The sequence below is a fragment of the Quercus suber genome, unplaced genomic scaffold (genome assembly GCF_002906115.3).
Source record: "Quercus suber isolate HL8 unplaced genomic scaffold, Cork oak 2.0 scaffold_633, whole genome shotgun sequence".
NCBI classification, from domain to species: Eukaryota; Viridiplantae; Streptophyta; class Magnoliopsida; order Fagales; family Fagaceae; genus Quercus; species Quercus suber.
The window spans coordinates 382,855-404,234 of record NW_027070075.1 but is presented as its reverse complement, the minus strand read 5'-3'; the positions used below and the strand labels follow the sequence as shown (position 1 = coordinate 404,234).

The 21,380-nt window shown below is 38.3% G+C and overlaps 2 protein-coding genes and 1 long non-coding RNA gene across 3 annotated transcripts; 2 read left to right on the top strand and 1 right to left on the bottom strand.

Annotated features, from left to right (window-relative positions):
- The first annotated feature begins 1,136 nt into the window (after positions 1–1,136).
- Positions 1,137–3,797, top strand: LOC112029549 (uncharacterized). The gene is made up of 4 exons (XM_065765494.1): positions 1,137–1,567; positions 2,301–2,530; positions 3,398–3,655; positions 3,765–3,797. The coding sequence occupies exons 1-4, from the start codon at positions 1,246–1,248 to the stop codon at positions 3,795–3,797; spliced, it is 843 nt and encodes a 280-aa protein (XP_065621566.1). The 5' UTR covers positions 1,137–1,245.
- Position 3,798: 1 nt separating this feature from the next.
- Positions 3,799–5,374, top strand: LOC136064138 (uncharacterized). The gene is made up of 2 exons (XM_065765485.1): positions 3,799–4,048; positions 4,916–5,374. The coding sequence occupies exons 1-2, from the start codon at positions 3,803–3,805 to the stop codon at positions 5,192–5,194; spliced, it is 525 nt and encodes a 174-aa protein (XP_065621557.1). The 5' UTR covers positions 3,799–3,802; the 3' UTR covers positions 5,195–5,374.
- Positions 5,375–12,626: 7,252 nt separating this feature from the next.
- On the bottom strand, positions 12,627–16,187 carry LOC136064143 (uncharacterized). Its single transcript, XR_010625810.1, has 2 exons — positions 14,103–16,187; positions 12,627–12,853 (listed from the first exon to the last, which is right to left on the bottom strand). It is a non-coding gene; the product is annotated as an uncharacterized LOC136064143 (long non-coding RNA).
- Between the last annotated feature and the right edge of the window lie 5,193 nt (positions 16,188–21,380).

Below are 21,380 nucleotides of genomic sequence, written 5' to 3'. Positions count from 1 at the left end.
TGAATTTTTTTTTTACTAAAAATATTGTAAATAAAGCTACAATAGGCCCCATAAATAGTATTAAAAAGTGCAACAAGACTCATAAATAGTAACAAAAATAAGTTGAATAATAAAAAAACCTGGCTTTTTAAAAAATGCCAAACACACTAAGCTAAATAAAATAGTTTTTCAAAAAAAAATTATGAGGGAAAGTTTTTGAACTCATTTTAGAGTTGTTATCAATGATGTATAAAAATTAAGATAATTTTATAAAGAAAATATTTTTGAAAAATGATTTACATTTCAAAAAAATGTTAAATTTTAATTTTAAGTGTACATTTAAATACCGCATATTTTGCTGAAAACTTATTTCTAAACATTAGTAAAATATTTTTTTATTACTACAAATTACTGTTTACCCGTTTTTAGCACTTGGCTCATTCATAAACAGTGCCATGTACTAGTAAAAAAGAAACGCTAGGAAATAAACGTAAATGCAACTGCGGGAAAAAACGCACCCTAAGGGCCCGTTTGGATACAGCTAAAAATTGAAAACTGAAAACACTGTAGCAAAATAATTTTTAAATGTGTGAATAGTATCGTGGGACCCATTTTTAATGAAAAAGTTGCTGAAATGTGAAAATTGTGGGTCCGTGAACAGTGCACAAATGTACTGTTTATTGACAAAAGTCAACAAGTGCGACTACTGTTCATTGAACAGTAGCCGCACAGTAACCGTGAACAGTGATTCACAGTTGAAAAAGTCTTTTTATACGGCTGAAAGCAAAAAAAAAAAAAAAAAAAAAAAGGAAAAAACGCAAACGCAAATCGCAAACGGGCTGCCCAAACGGTCTCTAAGTGTACGTTTGGGAAGCGCGTTTTGCGCCTCCCAGACGCGTTTGCGTTTCTCTTCTTCTTTCTTCTTCTTTCTTTCTTTTTTTTTTTTTTTTCCAAAAAGTTTGACTTTTTTCATGAACAGTGCACACTGTGTACTGTTTACGAATCCATAAATTTCACTTTTTAACCACTTTTTCATTAAAAATTGATCTCACGATATTATTCATACATTTAAAAATTATTTACTACAATATTTTTCAATTTTCGATTTCACTTTTCAATTTTTAATTATATTCAAACGGATCCTAAGACTCAAAGACGAACGGATTATTACTTCATAACCATACGCAGTATAATAATTGGGTTTTCTCGGGGGGAGGGAAAATAAAAAAGAGATCTGAGGCATTGGCATTGCACCGAGTCAGAGAAATGGCGGTGGAGGAGTGGGGAAAGCTAGAGGGAAAAGTGGTGATGGTGACTGGAGCTTCCTCAGGCCTCGGTCTTGACTTCTGTCTCGATCTCGCTAAAGCTGGCTGCAAGATCATTGCTGCCGCTCGTCGCGTGGACAGACTCCAATCACTCTGTCATCAAATCAATCACCTCTCTTCCTCTACTTCTTCAAGCTCCCCACGAGCAGTGGCTGTGGAGCTCGATTTGTGCGCCGATGGTCCCACTATTGACAAGTCCATACAACAGGCTTGGGATGTGTTTGGCCACATCAATGCCTTGGTCAACAACGCCGGATTTAGAGGTTAGAAATTTAAAAAAAAAAATAATAATAATAATAATCAAGTAAGCTACGCACTGGGTAATACTTGTTGTACATAAGGTGATACACAATTTTACGCATGCTCCAATTTTAAACTGAAACCATGATTTGACATCACAGCTTCCAAGTTCAAAAGGTTTCAGTTCAAATTACTTACTATTCTTTAAGGAAATCATAAGGTGGAATCTCTTGGGAGTGTCTCTAAGATGCAAGTTACGAGTTTTGAGCCCATTTACTTCTAGCTATTTGTTCTTTAAAAACCTTATACATTACTTTTACATTTGACCACATTGTCTTGCTCAAAAAATGTAAATGTTGTGAATATTGTGGACAAAGTTATGTAAATGAATGATATCTATCCATGGACAAATGTGCTTTGATGACCATGGATCATCCACAATTGATTGTTTAAGACAAATATATTTTGAGTTTTCATTCTTGTATTGACAAGATCAGTTGTGTTTCTTGCCAATGTGCTTTAACTCAACTAGCATCAGATGTTAACTGGAAGGTGAAGTCGTGGGTTTAAGCTTAATGGGTATATCCGTATATGTAACTTACCAATTATTAAAAAAAAAAAAAAATGAAATCAGTTGTGCTTCTTGGAATTTTAAGTGTATTTTTAACATTTGCTTCTTCATCTTTATTTTAATTCTATGAGCATTTCAAAATGTTCAGGTCCCTGGATGCCTAACTCTTATGCTGTGTACATTAGGTACTGTGAAATCACCATTAGAATTGTCTGAGGAGGAATGGAATCATGTTATCAAAACAAACTTAACAGGAACCTGGTTGGTGTCAAAATACATTGGCATACGCATGCGTGATGCAGAGCGGGGAGGATCAATCATAAACATATCTTCTATTGCTGGTCTCGACCGTGGGCAATTGCCTGGAGGTGCTGCCTATGCTGCTTCAAAGACAGGCCTAAACACCTTGACAAAGGTAATGTCGATTGCCATTCAACTCTTGCAAAATATAGGGGTGATACCATTGTCATGTTTTGTAATTGTTTGGAAACAAAATAGTAACCATAAGATGAAAAATCGCAGTATCTTCATAGAAGAATGGACTACAGGGAAAAAATCCTCATGTTAAACAAAAGAAAAGTTTACTTCAATTGATTCAGCAAAGGTAAAAAAATGGAATTTACTTCTTTTGATTCAAGAAAAGGTCAGGTACATTTCCTATAAATAAAATAAAAGAGGAAATATTACATCAACTAAAGATATTTTTTTTGCCAATTGAATGGAAAATGAAAATTCCAAGAGAAACTCCTACAGAATAGTCACACAAATGAAGACTGGATATTCACTTCAACTCAGACATTTTCTACTGCATGTCCTAAATATTTTTTTATTGGTCCCCTTTGGAGCTGGGTACCAAAATAGATGTAATTTCCATCTCCAAACATCATCATATTGCTTTTACATGAAATTGGAACGGGTATATTTTGTTTGCTGACTTTTTACCTAGATGTGTGTTTCTTTTTTCTTTTTCTTTTTTTATAAAAGTAACTTTCGGATTGATGACCTCTACTGAGTTGTCATCCCTGGCCACTGTGCTATCACTTGGGTTGTCTTTTTAGACTAGAATGCTACGTTTTCCTGTAACTATGTGATGAACACATCATAAATTAATTATTATGGAATACCCTGAACTTATTTAGAGATAGCAACCAGTCTCTTTTTATGTCTTTGCCCATAGGAAATGTATTCTTATCAGACTAGTGTGTGTGTGTGTGTGTGTGTGTTCGTGTGTTGATTTTGCTTTTGTTACTTCTCCATATAATGTTGATTCTACTTATGACAGGTCATGGCCTTGGAATTGGGTGTACATAAAATTAGAGTGAATTCTATATCACCTGGCCTTTTCAAATCTGAGATTACTCAGGGTCTCATGGAAAAAGAATGGCTGCATAAGGTGGCAAAGAAAACTGTCCCTTTAAGAGAATATGGCATCACAGATCCGGCACTGACATCACTTGTTCGATACTTGGTACATGAATCTTCTGAATATGTTTCGGGCAACATTTTCATTGTTGATGGTGGTGAAAGCTTATCAGGTTATGTAACTTACCAATTATTAAAAAAAAAAAAAAAAGAAATCAGTTGTGCTTCTTGGAATTTTATGTGTATTTTTAACATTTGCTTCTTCATCTTTATTTTAATTCTATGAGCATTTCAAAATGTTCAGGTACCTGGATGCCTAACTCTTATGCTGTGTACATTAGGTACTGTGAAATCACCATTAGAATTGTCTGAGGAGGAATGGAATCATGTTATCAAAACAAACTTAACAGGAACCTGGTTGGTGTCAAAATACATTGGCATACGCATGCGTGATGCAGAGCGGGGAGGATCAATCATAAACATATCTTCTATTGCTGGTCTCGACCGTGGGCAATTGCCTGGAGGTGCTGCCTATGCTGCTTCAAAGACAGGCCTAAACACCTTGACAAAGGTAATGTCAATTGCCATTCAACTCTTGCAAAATATAGGGGTGATACCATTGTCATGTTTTGTAATTGTTTGGAAACAAAATAGTAACTATAAGATGAAAAATCGCAGTATCTTCATAGACGAATGGACTACAGGGAAAAAATCCTCATGTTAAACAAAAGAAAAGTTTACTTCAATTGATTCAGCAAAGGTAAAAAAATGGAATTTACTTCTTTTGATTCAAGAAAAGGTCAGGTACATTTCCTATAAATAAAATAAAAGAGGAAATATTACATCAACTAAAGATATTTTTTTTGCCGATTGAATGGAAAATGAAAATTCCAAGAGAAAATCCTAGAGAATAGTCACACAAATGAAGACTGGATATTCACTTCAAGTCAGACATTTTCTACTGCATGTCCTAAATATTTTCTTATTGGTCCCCTTTGGAGCTGGGTACCAAAACAGATGTAATTTCCATCTCCAAACATCATCATATTGCTTTTACATGAAATTGGAACGGGTATATTTTGTTTGCTGACTTTTTACCTAGATGTGTTTTTCTTTTTTCTTTTTCTTTTTTTATAAAAGTAACTTTCGGATTGATGACCTCTACTGAGTTGTCATCCCTGGCCACTGTGCTATCACTTGGGTTGTCTTTTTAGACTAGAATGCTACGTTTTCCTGTAACTATGTGATGAACACATCATAAATTAATTATTATGGAATACCCTGAACTTATTTAGAGATAGCAACCAGTCTCTTTTTATGTCTTTGCCCATAGGAAATGTATTCTTATCAGACTAGTGTGTGTGTGTGTGTGTGTGTGTTCGTGTGTTGATTTTGCTTTTGTTACTTCTCCATATAATGTTGATTCTACTTATGACAGGTCATGGCCTTGGAATTGGGTGTACATAAAATTAGAGTGAATTCTATATCACCTGGCCTTTTCAAATCTGAGATTACTCAGGGTCTCATGGAAAAAGAATGGCTGCATAAGGTGGCAAAGAAAACTGTCCCTTTAAGAGAATATGGCATCACAGATCCGGCACTGACATCACTTGTTCGATACTTGGTACATGAATCTTCTGAATATGTTTCGGGCAACATTTTCATTGTTGATGGTGGTGAAAGCTTATCAGGTGTCCCTATTTACTCTTCCCTTTGAATGACAATGAGACATAACTGTCTTATCAAGACAAGTGTTAATATTCTTGCTGCAAACTGTTCCGTGCATTGTGATGCCTGCCATTTTCACTTATATCTATGATTTTAATGTTATGTGATCATAAGCTTAGCAACATTGATTCAAATTGGTACTAAAATTGCAATTTCCTAGTTTCAAGAAGCTCAAGAGGATTGAAATCTGATTTGGTCTTTAAATTAGACTCGTAGCAGCTAAATTTATTGCCACCTAAGGGTATCCTTCATTCTTCTTGTGAACTTCAGAGAAACATTTTTATTTTTGCTTTGATACAATGAAGCCAAAAGCCCAAAACATCAGTTTTCAAAGAGGCCAATTTTCCATCTATGAATTATGATCGCAATGAGCGCTAGAATTTTTGTTATATTCATTTTGTTTGCCACGTAAGCTGTTCTGTCTAAAACCTTAATCAAAGAGGGACAAATCAGCTGTAAATTTACTCGTATACATGAGCACTACTTGTGTGTTAGAGGCCTTGCAGCAGTATTGTGAAATTTGGAGTTTGAAAATAAATCTAATGCTATCATTTAATTCCCTTGGCAATGTTGTGAGTAGACCGAGATTGGTTCTGTAGCAATGATTTGAATTTTGAATCACCTGATCACTTTCTCTCCGTAAGAGTGCTTGCATGGGATTGAAATCCAGTGCAATAGTTAGTGCTATTTGCAATAGTGCTATGTGATGTAAAAATTGATAGGGTAAATTTTTTTGAACTTTTTGAACTTTTTAAACTTTTTACTTTTAACCCTATTAGTTTTTACATATCATATAGTAGTGGTAATTGCATGGAATCGAATCCGCCTGTGCATTTGCACCCCCAGATCCAGGTGGCTTTTTCTTAAGCACCCAATTTAACAAAAAAATTATGAAGCAAATTAATATATGCAAAAGAGTCATTTTTCCAACCCAATCCATCCATCCAAAAAGTAGCTCTACAACATTCCTGGGCTTTACTATTGTGCAACAAACACTGGAAAGGTAAAAGTCCACAATTTATAGGTAATGTCACGATGTCAAAACAGATGATCTACAGTCTCACCACTGCTTCTACACATGCAACATCAAATTCTTAGATTAATGCCTCTCTTAACAAGGCTATCAACAATTAGAACCTTTCCCCACACTGCTGTCCACACAAAAGAAGCTACCCTCTTTGAAGCCTGTGCCCACCAAATACATTTCCAAGGAAATGTGTCACTGCCCTTGTGCCTCTTATAGCATCATAGTATGACCTAACATCAAATTGACCATCACGGCTGTGTCTATACATATAGTATGTATGTTTGTGACAGTTCCATCAAAAAGGAAGTTATGGGTTGATTTTCTTTAGGAATGTATTATGTCCATCATTGCATTTGAGAAAACTAGCTTCAGATCTGGCAAAGAGCCTTCAGTCCCCTCAAATATTCTCCTGTGAGGCCCGGCTACCTCAAATTAGCCAGAAAATTTGCGGCTTTCTTCTTCCTGATCTTTCTATTATGGGTGGTTCTCGCAGTTTTTATATTGAGTCCAAATTTTTTCAATTGGTGGTAGAGGAAGGGGGACGGTATTTCTCGTTACGGATTTTTGAGCGGAGTAGATACTTTATGAAGTCAGTCTTCATGGGTAAGAATGCGGCACAATGGCTGATGAAGAGTACTGAACAGATTGTTGTTGGGAGTAGTCCGAAGTATTTTTATACTTTCAGAGAAGGTGATTTAGCCTACACCCTCCAACGGAGCTCCAACTCCTTTGGCTTGTTCCTTCTTTTGACTGAACTGAGAGTTGGCGGGGCTAGGAGGTCCATTCTTATTCCAGAAGGCAAAGCTAAGAATGGATGGAGGGTTTTTGGGTTAGGATTGAGGAAGATGTTGGAACCCGAAAACTATATGCATGATGGTTCTGGTCACTTGAGATTTGTAGCACAGCCTCTTAGGGATAACTCACGGGTTCTACCATTTAAAACTTTTGCCGATACAGTGCGTGGGCATCAGGTGCGGGTATGTGGTAGAAATCAGCAAAAGTTGTTAAACACCCATGGTAAAGGGAAACGGCAATTAGGGGATAACAGGGGAGAGAAGCAGAACTCAGTAAGTGTACAGAGGAGGTTGAGTGCAACCCCGGTGAGCCCACCAAGTCCGACGACTCTTGGAGGAAGTGCGGTGGGATATCGGAGCATTAATGGGAAATCTGATTCGGAAGAGACAAATCCGGTTGGAAATAAAAGAAGCTTTCCGTTGATATTCAAATCAAATTTGAATGTTTCTGTTTCTGGGAAAGAACGTGAATTGAGGAATTCCTACTGGACTGGAGAAGCCTTGACCGTTGAGGTGAATGGGGAAGGTAATAGGCGTGTAGTTTGGAATCCTAACAAAGGTGGACTGAGGAGTACTAAATTGGTCACAAAGAGTCAGAAGGAGCACGTGGTGGGTCCCTCTAGTGGGTCACGGGTTCATACAAACCCTGTGGTGGGCTCAAACCATTTTAGGCAAGGTGCAGGGATTCCTAATAAAGGGGGACGGAAGTGCTCTGTTTGGGTATCAAGGAAACAGGGGATGCATGTGGGGGCTCTTTCTAATGGGTCACAGGGTCAAATGTATCCCTCGTTGACCCAAAATGGTGTGGGCTCTTTTACTTGCTTCTCGGGCCCAAGAAGTTTTGAAATGGGTGAATCCTCTGTGATGACAAGCCCAACACCCCTGGCCCACTCGGTGAAGCCTAAGTCATCTCTTTCAAACCAGACCGAACCTTTAAGTTATAAAATCAAAGGGGCTAAGCGACAGGGAGAGCCTACGTTGCTCGGCAGTCGCACCTGTTCTGTGGGCATCAGCTCCGATAGCCTCACAGTGGCTGGGTTAGAGGCTGGGATCAATTCCGTAGGTGCCGAGGTGGAACCGATGGAGGATAATCAGAGCTGTCTTCATGGGTTTTGCTCCGACAGCATCGCGGTGGATAGGTTGGAGGTTGGGACCAGCTCCGATGGTCTTGTGGCGGTTCCGATGGTGACCGATTGTCTTTTTTCTGCTGGGTTTAACTCGAACGGCCGCGAGTCAGTTGGGTTCAACTCTGATGCCTTCACGTTGGCTCTGGGCAAGTCCGATAAGGCAAGTTCCCAACTTTCAAAGGGTATTTTCTTGGCAAATATCCTTAAAAGACTCTCGGTTGCGGGTTTGGTGGATTTTGGTGTCAATAGTAAGGATAAACTTGGAAGTGAGTGTAGAGTGCTCGTGATTCAAGGGGTGCATAACAAAGGTAACAGGTCAAGTGAGATGTATGAGATTGGCCAGCTCAATTTAGCTTTGATGGAACCGAAGTCAGATAGTGGCCCATCTGTTTTGGGAGTCTCGACGGTGGAGGAAGTGGCTTTCCCAGAATTGGTCTTGGGTGAGGAGGAGAGCTTGGCTGATTGTAATCCGCTGGCTACTATTATCCCTCAGGGGCGGGCCTTGTCGATGGAAGTGCATAACGATTCTGAGGTATTAGATTTGGGTGGTATATTGGATGTCTCTAATTGGGTGAAAAACAGAATCCCAAGTTTTAGTAAAATGATAGGGCTTTCTGTGAAACATCATGAACAATTGTGTATTGCCTATCTTCAAAGACTAGAAAAGGAGATGGAGGTTATTAACCAGCAGCGGAAGAAAGTAGCTGCTAACCAGAAAGTGGCATCATCCACTGGTAAAGGAAAGAAAGAGTTGAGGAATTTAATCTCAACGGTTAACTACGATGGAAGATAGTGTGTTGGAAGTGTGGTAGAGATAGTTGTGGGGCCTTAAAAGTCTGTATGAAGCTGAAAATGGTTACATGGAATGTTAGAGGTTTGAATGACTCCCAGAAACGTCTGGTAGTGAAAAACTTGTTACGTGATTGGAAGTGTGATGTTGTATGCCTTCAAGAAACTAAGCTTGCTGGCATAGATAGGCAGCTGGTTTGCAGTATTTGGGGCTGTTTGTATGTGGATTGGGTGGCTTTAGATGCTGATCAGACAGCTGGTGGGGTCTTGATTTTGTGGGATAGGAGGGTTTTAGAAAAATTGGACGTTCTGGTGGGCTTGTTTTCGGTGTCGGTTCAGTGGAAAGGTGTGGAGGATGGTTTTATTTGGGCATGCTCAGGGGTGTATGGCCCAAATGATAACAACTTGAGGGGTGATTTATGGGATGAGTTGGGGGGTATTCAGCAGTATTGGAATGTTCCTTGGTGTTGTTTTGGGGATTTTAATATCGTTCGTTTTCCTAGTGAACGGAGGGGTGGGTCTAGGCTTACTCCAGCTATGGAAAATTTTTCTAAATTTATTGAAGATTTAAACTTGATAGATTTGCCGTTGGAGGGAGGGAGTTATACATGGTCTAGTGGTACTGACCAGCCATCCATGTCTAGGATCGATAGGGCTCTAGTGTCACATGACTGGGAGCATCATTTTCCGGATGTGACCCAACGGATTCTACCACGACCGGTCTCAGATCATTTCCCAATTCTCTTGGAGGCAGGGGGTATGGTGAAGGGAAAAAGTCCCTTCCGGTTTGAGAACATGTGGTTGAAGTCGGACGGATTTGTTGATAGAGTAGACTCATGGTGGAATCGCCATTCTTTTTCGGGTACACCTAGTTATGTGTTTGCTAAAAAATTGAAAGCTTTGAAAGATGACATTATTCAGTGGAATCGCCAAGAGTTTGGCAATGTTGGGCGCCGGAAGAAAGAATTATTGGGGGCCTTAGAGTTATTAGGTGCTAAGGAAGGGGTTCTCGGACTCACTGAAACGGAGAGAAATGAGAAAAATGAAGTGAGATCACAGGTAGAGCATCTTATTTCTCTTGAGGAGATCTCCTGGAGACAAAAATCGAGGATGTTATGCATTAAGGAAGGAGATAATAATACTAAGTTCTTCCACAAAATGGCCAATTCTCATAGAAGGTTTAACCATCTGAATTTCTTAGAAGTGGATGGGGTAATTTATGAGGAAGAAGCAGCAGTGGCTACTCAGGTAGCTCAATTCTATAAAACTCTGTATCAGGAGCCTGAGGAGTGGAGACCTTTTGTGGAAGGATTGGAGTTTGATCAAATAGGGGAGTTGGAGAGGGGCTGGTTGGAGAGGAGATTTGAGAAGGACGAGATTCTATCAGTGGTCAGAGATATGGAAGGGGATAAAGCTCCAGGTCCAGATGGCTTTTCTATGGCCTTTTTCCATCATTGTTGGAGAATAGTAGAAAGAGATGTTTTAGCAGTCTTTGATGAGTTCTATCAATACTGTAAGTTTGAAAAATCTCTTAATGCTACCTTTATAGCCTTGATTCCTAAGAAGAATGATGCCTCTAACATTCGCGATTTCAGACCTATCAGTTTGGTGGGGAGTTTATATAAAATCTTGGCCAAGGTTTTGGCAAATAGACTGAAAGTAGTGTTAGATCAATTGATATCTGAATCTCAGAATAGTTTTGTGGGAGGTAGGCAGATCCTTGATTCAGTTCTCATTGCCAATGAGTGTGTTGATAGCAGAATGAAGAGTAAGATTCCGGGAGTGATTTGTAAGTTAGATATTGAGAAAGCTTATGACAATGTGAATTGGGAGGCTCTTCTAAAGTTGTTGAAGAAAATGGGTTTTGGGGAGAAATGGTGTAGCTGGATTCGAACTTGTATCTCTACAGTGCAGTTTTCTGTGTTGGTTAATGGGACCCCAGCTGACTTCTTTGGTAGCTCTAGAGGTTTGAGACAAGGGGATCCGTTGTCTCCCTTATTATTTTTAGTTATGATGGAGGTGTTTAGTAGGTGGAAGAGAATGGAGGGGGCAGGTTTACTTAGTGCTTTTAGGGCTGATGGTAGGAGGGGCAGAGGGGAAAGTGTTTCACATTTGCTGTTTGCGGATGATACTATTTTATTTTGTGATGCAGAGATGGAGCAAGTTCTACATGTTCGATTGCTGTTACTTTGTTTTCAGGCTGTGACTGGCTTGAAGGTTAACGTAGCTAAAAGCGAAATGGTTCCTATAGGGGAGGTAAATAATGTGCATGCTTTGGCAGAGATTTTGGGTTGTAGGGTTGGGGCCTTGCCAATGACATATCTTGGTATGCCGTTGGGGCGTCCCATAAGTCTCCCTCTATTTGGAACCCTATTTTGGAAAAAATCGAACGGAAGCTAGCTGGGTGGAAGAAGTTGTATCTGTCGAAAGGAGGAAGGATGACATTGCTTAAAAGCACTCTATCCAGCCTTCCCACTTATTTTTTATCTCTATTCACCATCCTACACATGTGGCAAACAAAATTGAGAAGCTCCAAAGGGACTTCCTGTGGGGAGACCCTAAGACTCATTTATTGGGTTGGGATAAGGTGTGTATGCCTATTGCTAATGGTGCTTGGGTATTAGGAAATTGACTACTTTCAATAAAGCCTTGCTAGGAAAGTGGCTTTGGCGTTTTGGGACTGAGGAGAATAGGCTTTGGAGGAGGGTGATAGCTTTGAAATTTGGGGAAGAATGGGGGGGTGGACCTCTAAGTTGGGTAGGGGTGCTTATGGTTGTGGTTTGTGGAGAAGTATCCGAAGGGCTGGGAAGTTTTCAAAAAAAATGTCCAGTTTAAGATTGGGGTGGGGATAGAGTGAAATTTGGACAGATAGGTGGTGTGGAGATCTTTCTCTCCAATTGGCTTTTCCTGTCTTGTACAATTTTGCTGCAAACAGAGAGGCTTCCATAGAATCATCTTTGATATGTCAAGGAGCAGGAGATGGGAGAACTTGGGATGTTCGTTTTAATCGAGGTCCTAATGATTGGGAGGCAGCTGTAGTGGTTGATTTCTTTCGATCCTTGGCACCAATTTACCTTTAGGGACTGATGGTGATCAGTTGAGATGGAAGTTGACTAAAAACGAGGATTTTACTATCCGCTCATACTATCATAAGTTACATGGCTCTTCTTCTATTGTTTTTCTTGGAAAAGTATTTGGAAGGTTAAGGCACCCCGGCGTGTTTCTTTCTTTGTTTGGACAGCCGCTTGGGATAGGATCCTCACAGGTGATAACTTGCAGCTTAGAGGCTTTGATTTTGTTGACTGGTGTATTATGTGTCGTTGCTGTGGTGAGACCGTGAATCATTTGTTGTTACATTGTGGAAAGGCTTATCGGCTATGGAGCTTTGTCTTTAGGACTTTTGAGATTTCATGGGTTCCCTCATGTACGGTGTCAGATTTTCTATTTAGTTGGTGGAATTGGTTGGGGAAGTGTTCATCTTTCATTTGGAACTTAGTTCCGTTGTGTTTGATGTGGTGTATTTGGAAGGAACGCAATCGGCGGACATTTGAGGATTTGGATAGATCTGAGGACCAAATGCTTGCGATCTTTTCTGGTTCTCTGTTTGATTGGGCTAGGGCTTGGGGACTCACATCTAGTGACTCTCTTCCTCTATTCCTTAGCTCTCTTTCTTTGTAAACTAAGTTGTTTTTTTTTTTTTTTTTTTTGTACTTCTGTTTTGCTGGTGCTAATTTGCATCTAGCAGTTTTTGAATATATTTGTTCTTACCTATCAAAAAAAAAAAAATCCAGTCCACTATGATGGCACTTTGACAAAAATATGACTTCAGTAAATTTACCTGTCAGTATTTAATGTTCTGAAAAGCACACGACGAATTCCCTTGGGAATACTCAAGGACTTCATAACTTCAGCTGTATCAAGTGGACATTGTTAAGGCCTAATGTACCCAAAACCAAAGAATATAAAAAAGACATAAAATGTATAAACAAAAAAGGCACAAAATGTTCTTATCAAAATAATTATGTTTTCTCACGGTTTAGAAACTCAATTTGTTGCATCGTGATATGTGTGAGCAACCTGTCTAATTAAACAATGCTCTCTCACCGTACACACACAGACACGTCTGCAGTAAATGACAAGTTATTGAAATGTATGCATGTCTCATGCAGCAAAAACTAAAGTGAATTTTATCTTTTTTGGAACAATATTTGCTTCATATGGCCAATGCAAACCTACAAGCCAATCAGATCATTGACTCCACTCCTGAGTTGTTTAAATGTAGCATGGCTCCAGTTTAAGATGCTTCCTGAGATGGCTATTTACTGTTTAGAGAAGATTAAACCTGTCATACACTTAAATTATCTTTTTATAGCACTAAACCCAAATCCCACAAACCTCTCTAGCTATGAGAGAGAGAGAGAGAGAGAGAGAGAGAGAGAGATCACAAAGACATGGAAAAGCAAGAGGAAAGAACATAATTTAGAACCAGATACCTGATAAAAAGGAACCCAATAATTAAGAATTTAAGAATAGTTGGCCTTGTATTCTGATGCTACATAGATACATATATTAATTTAGAAAAAAAAAATACCTGAGAAAAAAAGAACCCAATTAATAAGAATTTAAGAATGGTTGGCCTTGCATTTTGATGCTTCATGCTAGATAAAATACATATATGAAATTATTGGAATCAGATGAACCTGTAACTGAGGCAGTTCAATTAATCAAATGGCCATGCAAAATTTGTATTCATGTGCAAAGCATATTATGTGTATATAACTTACTATTCAACACTACAACTATTATTTTGGTAGTTTCAAAAACATTCACAATCTTTGAAACATTAGAGAAGCCATGATTAAATGACAGGTATCACCCCATACTTTGCATCCCAAATCCCAGGAATTGGCAGTAATTCAGGGCATGAAAAAGAGGAGTGGCACAAACGAGCTTATTTATAAATTGATTTCAGTACATAAGGATGCATTCTTTTATCAAATCATTATGGTCCCACTCCACAATCTTCTCTATCCATCTTCACTAAAATTTGAAAAATGATGCACGATACTGATTGATTAGGAACATGCTATGGCCATTGAAATAGAAAGCAACAAGCATAGCAGAGTAAAATTGGTCTCAATTAAAGAAGAGAGAACATACCAGTAATGTTCTTATCCCTTGGACCATCAACTAACAGCGCAGGACCTGTCAAAACAAACATAAATAGTCATCAATGTCACATAAATTAATCAATTTATTGTAAGCAGGAGATGAGTTCCAATGTAAAGGGAAAATATAACCAACAAAAAGTACTGAGAGAAGGAAGATGTTATAAATAGTAGAATTTTTTCAGATGCCAAGAAGGCAAAACCTTTAAAATTTCTTGAACTAGAATTTTGCAATGTACAAGGATCATAATATGATTTCTTTAAGCTTCAAAGAAGGAAATTGCCTTGGTTAAGATGAATTATGCACTTCTCAGGTCTCCAAATTTACTCTAGCCAACTATAATTATAAGCAAGGAGTATGAAATTCATCCAGCAAAATGGATCAGATAACCCATGCCAAAGCTTTTTTCAAACATCCCCACTAATAACCCTCCATTAATGTTTATGCATGAAAAGATTTTGTGCAAATCTAAGAGATGTTAAATAACTAGAACAAATTTCTCTGTAGATTAGACCCTGTAGATCCCATCCACCATGTCTACATTCCACATCCCTCACCATCTTTTTAATATTTTAGTTAAACTGAGGTGAGCACATGCAGTTTTTCAAATTTAAACCATGGGTGACAATTACCAAAAAAAAAAAAAAAAACAATATATGATTATTAAAAATCTACACCTTCTTCCCAAGTGTCTAGTATAAGAATTCAATTGAATTACACTTTATTAAACACATTGATTATTAAGCCAAGAAAGTCAAGTATAGCTCATCTTTTGTCTCAATCACCTATGTCCTTAAAAATACTTTTGTCTGGTAGTTCCTCCCGAATGTCTAGTGTGAGAATTTTCAATTGAATTCCACTTTATTAAACACATATAGATTTCGACACTCCCTCTATCCAAAATTAATGTCTTGATCATCGCAAATTATATGTAATAGATAACTTGGTTTACAGGCTTTAGTAATAGATTTATAAAAGTAATAAGCAAGGTGATTTTCTTAAAGGAAATTCATAAAAGTAACTGTAAAATAATGAATAAAATATATATTTTTTAGAGATAAAAGATAGAAATTGTATTAATGAGTGATGAAAAGTGTATAAAAGTGTATATAAAATTAAAGGCCAAGCCATAGCACTTAAGGAAGCAAAACAAGAACTAACTACAGAGTTGACAGAAAATTCTGCAGAAACAGAAACCCCTATGATTTTTTGTCCTTAATTGATCAATTACTTCTTATCCTATAAATCCAAATTTTCAGAGTAATTGTCACTAGTCATAGTACTTATCTAGGTATTCAATTGTACTAGTCAATTATTTCCATTCATTTATCATTAAATTTATTATGAAAATTAGTTATATCTTATATGAGAAAATTGAATATCACATGACATGAAGTAGCTGTTTGAACTAAAACTTAATAATTTTTAGTTCGAACAGTAGAATTAGAGAGAGAGAGATATGGTTGTAATTAAGTGTGCAGGCATGTCCATCTCACGTGATGTAACCAGTTTCAAATAATGATTCTAGTAGAAATGAATAGAAATAATAATTGATCAAAACGATTGATCAAATACTTTCTACATAAGGGGAAAAAAACTTTGAATACCACACAAAAGTGGGATTAGAAAAATTTAGAAACCTAGGATACTGTCAAATAAAATTATGGCTACAAGTTTACTTTAGCCCAAAATATTCGTTTATTTCGAGAGAATAGATACTTTTACTTTAAAACAGTAAAATACCTAAAACATAAAAATACCACTACAAAAAAATAAAATGTCTATACACTTCCCTCCGTACTGGAACGACGACCTCGTCTACGACGCCACAGTCGGAGACGGTGGGATAGGCATCGCTGGTAGCAGAAACTGTGAGCACCCAAGTGCACGATAGCACTAGAAGGAGAAGGAGGTCGTGGGGTTTGGTTTTGTTCATCATCATGATCATGATCATGATCATGGGTTCATGGTTTTGCCACAGTACATAACTAGATTATATATAGAGGCTGCTTTGTTTTCTTTGTCTTTCTTTCTTGGTTTTTTTATTCTTGGTTTGTTGACAGATAAATCCACTACTATATTATATTGTCCATGTGGATTGAATTTTGTGAAAGCTATTCCATTGTTTTTGAAAACTTTGTTTCAGTCTGAATTCAGGTGGCGTGCGGCCGCAAATTAAGACAATTTGCTTATTTAAAATCCACTATTAGACCTTAAATTATTTTAAAATAAATTTAAGAAAAATAAACAAACAAATTATGTTACTTTAGAGTGATGTATCTATATTAATTATTGAAAGACTTTCAAGTGATGTTCAGATATTATAAATTTGACTATAATGACTTTGTAAATTGATGTGCTAACATTTATTTTAATTTTTTTTTTATTCAAATGCAATAGCTTATATTAAAACGTTGATTCACGCAATGCTAAAGAATATATAAATATCTAAAAAATATATAAATATTATGTAATGAGGTGTAATATATAAAAAATAATAATTATTTTAAATATTAATTTTTTTAAAGATTTCTTTAAGTATTTTTTATCTTTTTATCTCTACAAAATACAAATATATCATACCATTATATTTTGTATGTTTGCTTAATATTTTTTTTAAGGTGAATTATATTTTTCTAACTTCTATTGTAGTGTATTATATTTGATATACAACTAAAATTTATAAGTTTTAAATTTATTATTCAAAATTCTCATCTCTTAAGGAATAATGAGATTATCATAATAATAAAAATTCATTACAAAATTACAATATTCTCTTAACCAAAATTAAAATGAAATAGAAGGAATAAAAGATAGACTTTATAGTAATTTATTACTCAAAAAATCGGTAGGCATATTCAAATGCATAACCATGTAGATTGTGTTTTGACATTGTAGAGGTGTTGGGCCCAAGAGCTCATTATCTAAATTTATGTTGGGCCTAAGGCCCAAGTTGAGAATGAGGGGTCGTCCAAGGATAGGTAAACATCGCCAAGGGAGCCTGTGTTAGTAAATAAAAGAGTTAGTTTTTATCATAATGGCATTGAAGGCTAAGTCAAGGACAAATGTCACCTCGGCTAACCAAAGCTGAGATCCAATTAGGTGGTCTATCATCCTGAGGAATGTTCCAGGGGATTCCATTAGTATGGATAAACATTGCAAAAACATAGGACAGAGGAAAATCCTAAAATATCTAAGGAGAAAGCTACTAACACCGCATTAAATATTCTGTAGCTAACTCTTTGGCCGCATTAATGTGGAGGTGATACCTGAATAGTGGTTTTCAGCCTTACAGCAACTACATGAAGACTTTAGGAAAGGGCTAATGGGACAAGTATCAATACCAACCCTTTGGCCAGCACGTGGAGGGCAAAGATGAAAGCCAAAGAGAGTATAAAAAAAGAAGGAATCAATGTGAGAAGGGGATCAAGAAAAAAAGAGAAACAATGTGAATGTAGCATCAAGAATAGAACTTTGTAATCAAACCTGAGAAAGATATATAAGAACAGATCTCCTCGGACTTAGCTGAGGATGATTATCTTCAGCATAAACTTGTCTATCTTCATTCTCTTGTCATCTTAATCTACCTTAGTATTTGTTTGATTCATTAAAACCCAGTTTTTCAACTCACTCTCTACAAATTCATTGTTTTAGGCTTTTTAGGTCTAAGTCCATCAACGTTTGGGCTAAGGAATTTCAATCTGGTCCTTACAATTGGCACCGTCTGTGGGAAGTACTGGTGTGATAGTGAGTTTAACATCCAATGATGGTAGGTTTAGGTTCAAACCAGGCAGAATCCATTGGGTTTCAACGTCAAGATCACTTCTGCAAACTTGAGCAAAGGAGAGACTGAGAGGGGAGTGTGCATACTACCCATACTAATAGGAGCCACTCTAAGGGTGGTAGGAACCTCTCTCATGAGAAAAATACTAAAGCCATGCAGTTGGAGATTGATCACTTCAAGAGAAGCTTACGCCATGAACGGAGAAGACAAGCTCCTTCCATTTCTGACTTCTCTTCAGATGGTGAAGAGGATGGTAGCTATAGGTGCAGATCAAGGACCCCTCCTTATATGATGAAGACTACCATCATGAGCATAGAAGTAGAAATCCATCTTTAAGAGGTCTGGGAAATGATGCTATGAGTAGAGCACTCAACCAAATTTCTAAATCACCTTTCATGCATAAGATTGAGGGAGGAAGACTTCCTCGGTGGTTCACTCAACCCACGTTCACCATGTACAATGGTCAAACAGACCTTGTGGAGCATGTTTGCCAATTCAATCAGAGAATGGCTGTGCACTCTAAAAATAAGACCTTGATGTGCAAGGTATTCCCATCTAGCTTGAGGCATGTAGCAGTGAGGTGGTTTGATGGTCTGGGTGCAAGTTCCATTGACTCCTTTAAGGAACTCACTCAGGCATTTAGATCCCGCTTTATCACATGCAGCAAGGTTCCTCGGCCCTTAGATTCCTTGTTGTCTATGTCCATGAGAGAATGGGAGACCCTGAAAACATACTCGGACAGATACTGAGAGATGTTTAACAAGATAGATGGTGACTTTGATGACGTAGCCATCAAGACTTTCAAGGTCGGCCTACCTGCTGAGCATGGCTTGAGGAAGTCTTTAACGGGGAAGCCTGTTACCAGTGTACGCCAACTCATGGATCAAATTGATAAGTATAAGGAAAACCAACAACAAGGCAAGGGAAAGGGTAAGGGTAAGGTTATCTCTCAAGAGAGGAGGAATTTCAGGTTAGACCGCTACAACAATAGCAGACCCCGAAGGGATTTTGCCAGGCCATTTGGGCAGACAGCTTCTTAAGTGGCGAACACTGTGTTCCAAGAACTGGTGCATCAAATTTTGAAGAAGATCAAGAACGAGCCATACTTCAAATGGCCGAACAAGATGAGTGGAGACCCCTTGAGGCGCAATCAGAGCCTTCATTGCCAATACCACCAGAAGCGAGGGCATACCACTAAGGACTGTAAGACTCTGTGGAACCATTTAGAGCAACTGGTTAAAGAAAGAAGGTTATAGTAGTTTTTGTATCGTTCTAATGGGCAAGGGGACCAATCAAGGTTAGGAGCTCAGGAGAATGCTTCTTTAAGGCCCCCAATAGGCACAATCAATGCCATTTTCACTGCACCTAGGAGAACTAGTTCCCAACCTTCCAGGGTGATGTCTGTAGCTCGGCTACCAGCCAAGGACCCTAACTCTGAGCCGAAGAGGGCAAAAATGGAGATCCGACCAGCATTGAGCTTTTCAGATGAAGACAAGGTTGGAACCATCTAGCTACAGGATGATACTTTGGTGGTAACTCTCAGGATAAGGGGGTATGATGTGAAGAGGGTAATGGTAGACCAGGGCAGTAGTGCAAAGATCATGTACCTTGACTTGTACAGAGGGCTAAACTTAAAATCTAAAGATCTAACAGCCTATGAGTCGCCTTTAGTGAGTTTTGATAGGAAAGTTGTCATCCCAAAGGACCAGATCAGACTGCCTGTTCAGGTAGGCTCAGAGGTGGTTGAAATGGACTTCATTGTAGTAGACGTATACTCTCCCTACACGGCCATAGTGGCCAGGTCCTTAACCCAACTCCCACTCAGATCCCTACTTCGAAGCACTAACTACATGGGGAGAATTGTGAAGTGGGGTACAATCCTAGGGGCTTTTTATATCAAACATATGCCTCGCACTTCTGTCAAAGGTCAGATCCTCGCCGACTTGGTAGCTAAGTTTGCTAAAACCCCACTAGAAGAGAAAGTCAAGGAGAAAAACATGGATGAAAAATCGATTAGTGCAATCTCTATACAAAAGCCTTTGTCTTAGAAGGTTTATGTAGACGGTGTAGCGAACCATACAGGATCTAGAGTAGGGCTAGTGATGGTATACCCGGAGAGGATTACAATTGAGAAATCCTTAAGATTGGGCTTCTCAACCATAAACAATGAAGCTGAGTATGAAGCTTTGCTGGTAGGGATGACCATGGTTTAGAAAATGGGTTGAAAAGCAATGGAGGTATTCTCTGATTCGAGGTTGGTTCTAGGCCAAGTTCAAGGAGAGTTGGAAGCTAGAGATCCCAGAATACAGGAATATTTAAGCCAGGTTAGACATTTACAGTCTGGATTTAAGTTTTTTAATTTATCACAAGTCCCTAGAAGTAGGAATACACATGCAGACTCTCTTGCTACACTAGCAACCTCCTCAGCACAAAGTTTACCTCGAGTGATCCTTGTAGAGGACTTATGTAAACCTATTGAGGTAAGAGGAAATGTGGTTCATGTCTATCAAATAAGGGTGGGTCCTAGCTAGATGGATCCTTTGGTATAATTCCTTGAAGAAGATGTCTTGCCCAAGAATAGGTTCGAGGTTGACAAGGTACACAAGAAAGCTCCTCGATTTTAGCTGTCTGAGGACCAAAAGTTGTATAAGAGATCCTTTTCTAGCCCATATCTGCTATGCATACACCCTAAAGTAGTTGAGCTACTCTTGGAAGAATTACAAGAAGGAATTTGTGAAAGCCATACGGGGGGAAAATCTTTGTCTCACAAGGCCCTCACACAAGGTTATTGGTGGCCAAAAATGCAGAAAGAAGAACAAGACTATATGAAGAAGTGTGACTAATGTCAAAGATTTGCTCCAAACATTCACCAATGGGGCTTGGATATCGTAGGGCCTTTCCACAAGGTAACAGGGAATACGAGGTATTCGTTGGTCGGCACAGATTATTTTACCAAATGAGTTAAAGCTAAACCACTGGCAAATATTAGGGACGTGGATGCCAAGAGATTTGTTTGGAAAAATATTGTCACTCGATTTGGAATCCCTCGTACACTCATCTTAGACAACGAACTTTAGTTCGACAGTAAAGCCTTTAGGAGGTACTGCTGTAACCTGGGCATAACAAATAGATATTCTACCCCGACATATCCACAGGGGAATGGACAGGCTGAAGCTATAAATAAGGTCATAGTGAGTGGGCTTAAAAAGAGGCTGGATGACGCAAAGGAAAAATGGGTGGAAGAATTGCCACACTTCATTTGACATACCGAACTACACCTCATAGGTCCACTAGGGAGATGCCCTTTTCAATGACTTATGGGGCCGAAGCTGTCATTCCTTTAAAGACTGGGTTCCCCACGCTAAGAACAAGTTCCTTCACTCTGAGCAGCAATGATGGGCTATTAGAGAAGAGCTTAGACTTAATTGAAGAACGAAGAGAAAATGTCATGGTCCAATTGGCCTATTATCAACACAAACTCAAGC

Bases quoted from the DNA above. Each gene is read 5' to 3' on its own strand.
- LOC136064138 (XM_065765485.1), top strand. From the start codon at position 3,803: ATGCTGTGTACATTAGGTACTGTGAAATCACCATTAGAATTGTCTGAG. The intron at 4,049-4,915 runs GTAATGTCAATT...TACTTATGACAG, and splicing joins GCCTAAACACCTTGACAAAG to GTCATGGCCTTGGAATTGGG.
- LOC112029549 (XM_065765494.1), top strand. From the start codon at position 1,246: ATGGCGGTGGAGGAGTGGGGAAAGCTAGAGGGAAAAGTGGTGATGGTG. The intron at 1,568-2,300 runs GTTAGAAATTTA...TGTGTACATTAG, and splicing joins CAACAACGCCGGATTTAGAG to GTACTGTGAAATCACCATTA. The intron at 2,531-3,397 runs GTAATGTCGATT...TACTTATGACAG, and splicing joins GCCTAAACACCTTGACAAAG to GTCATGGCCTTGGAATTGGG.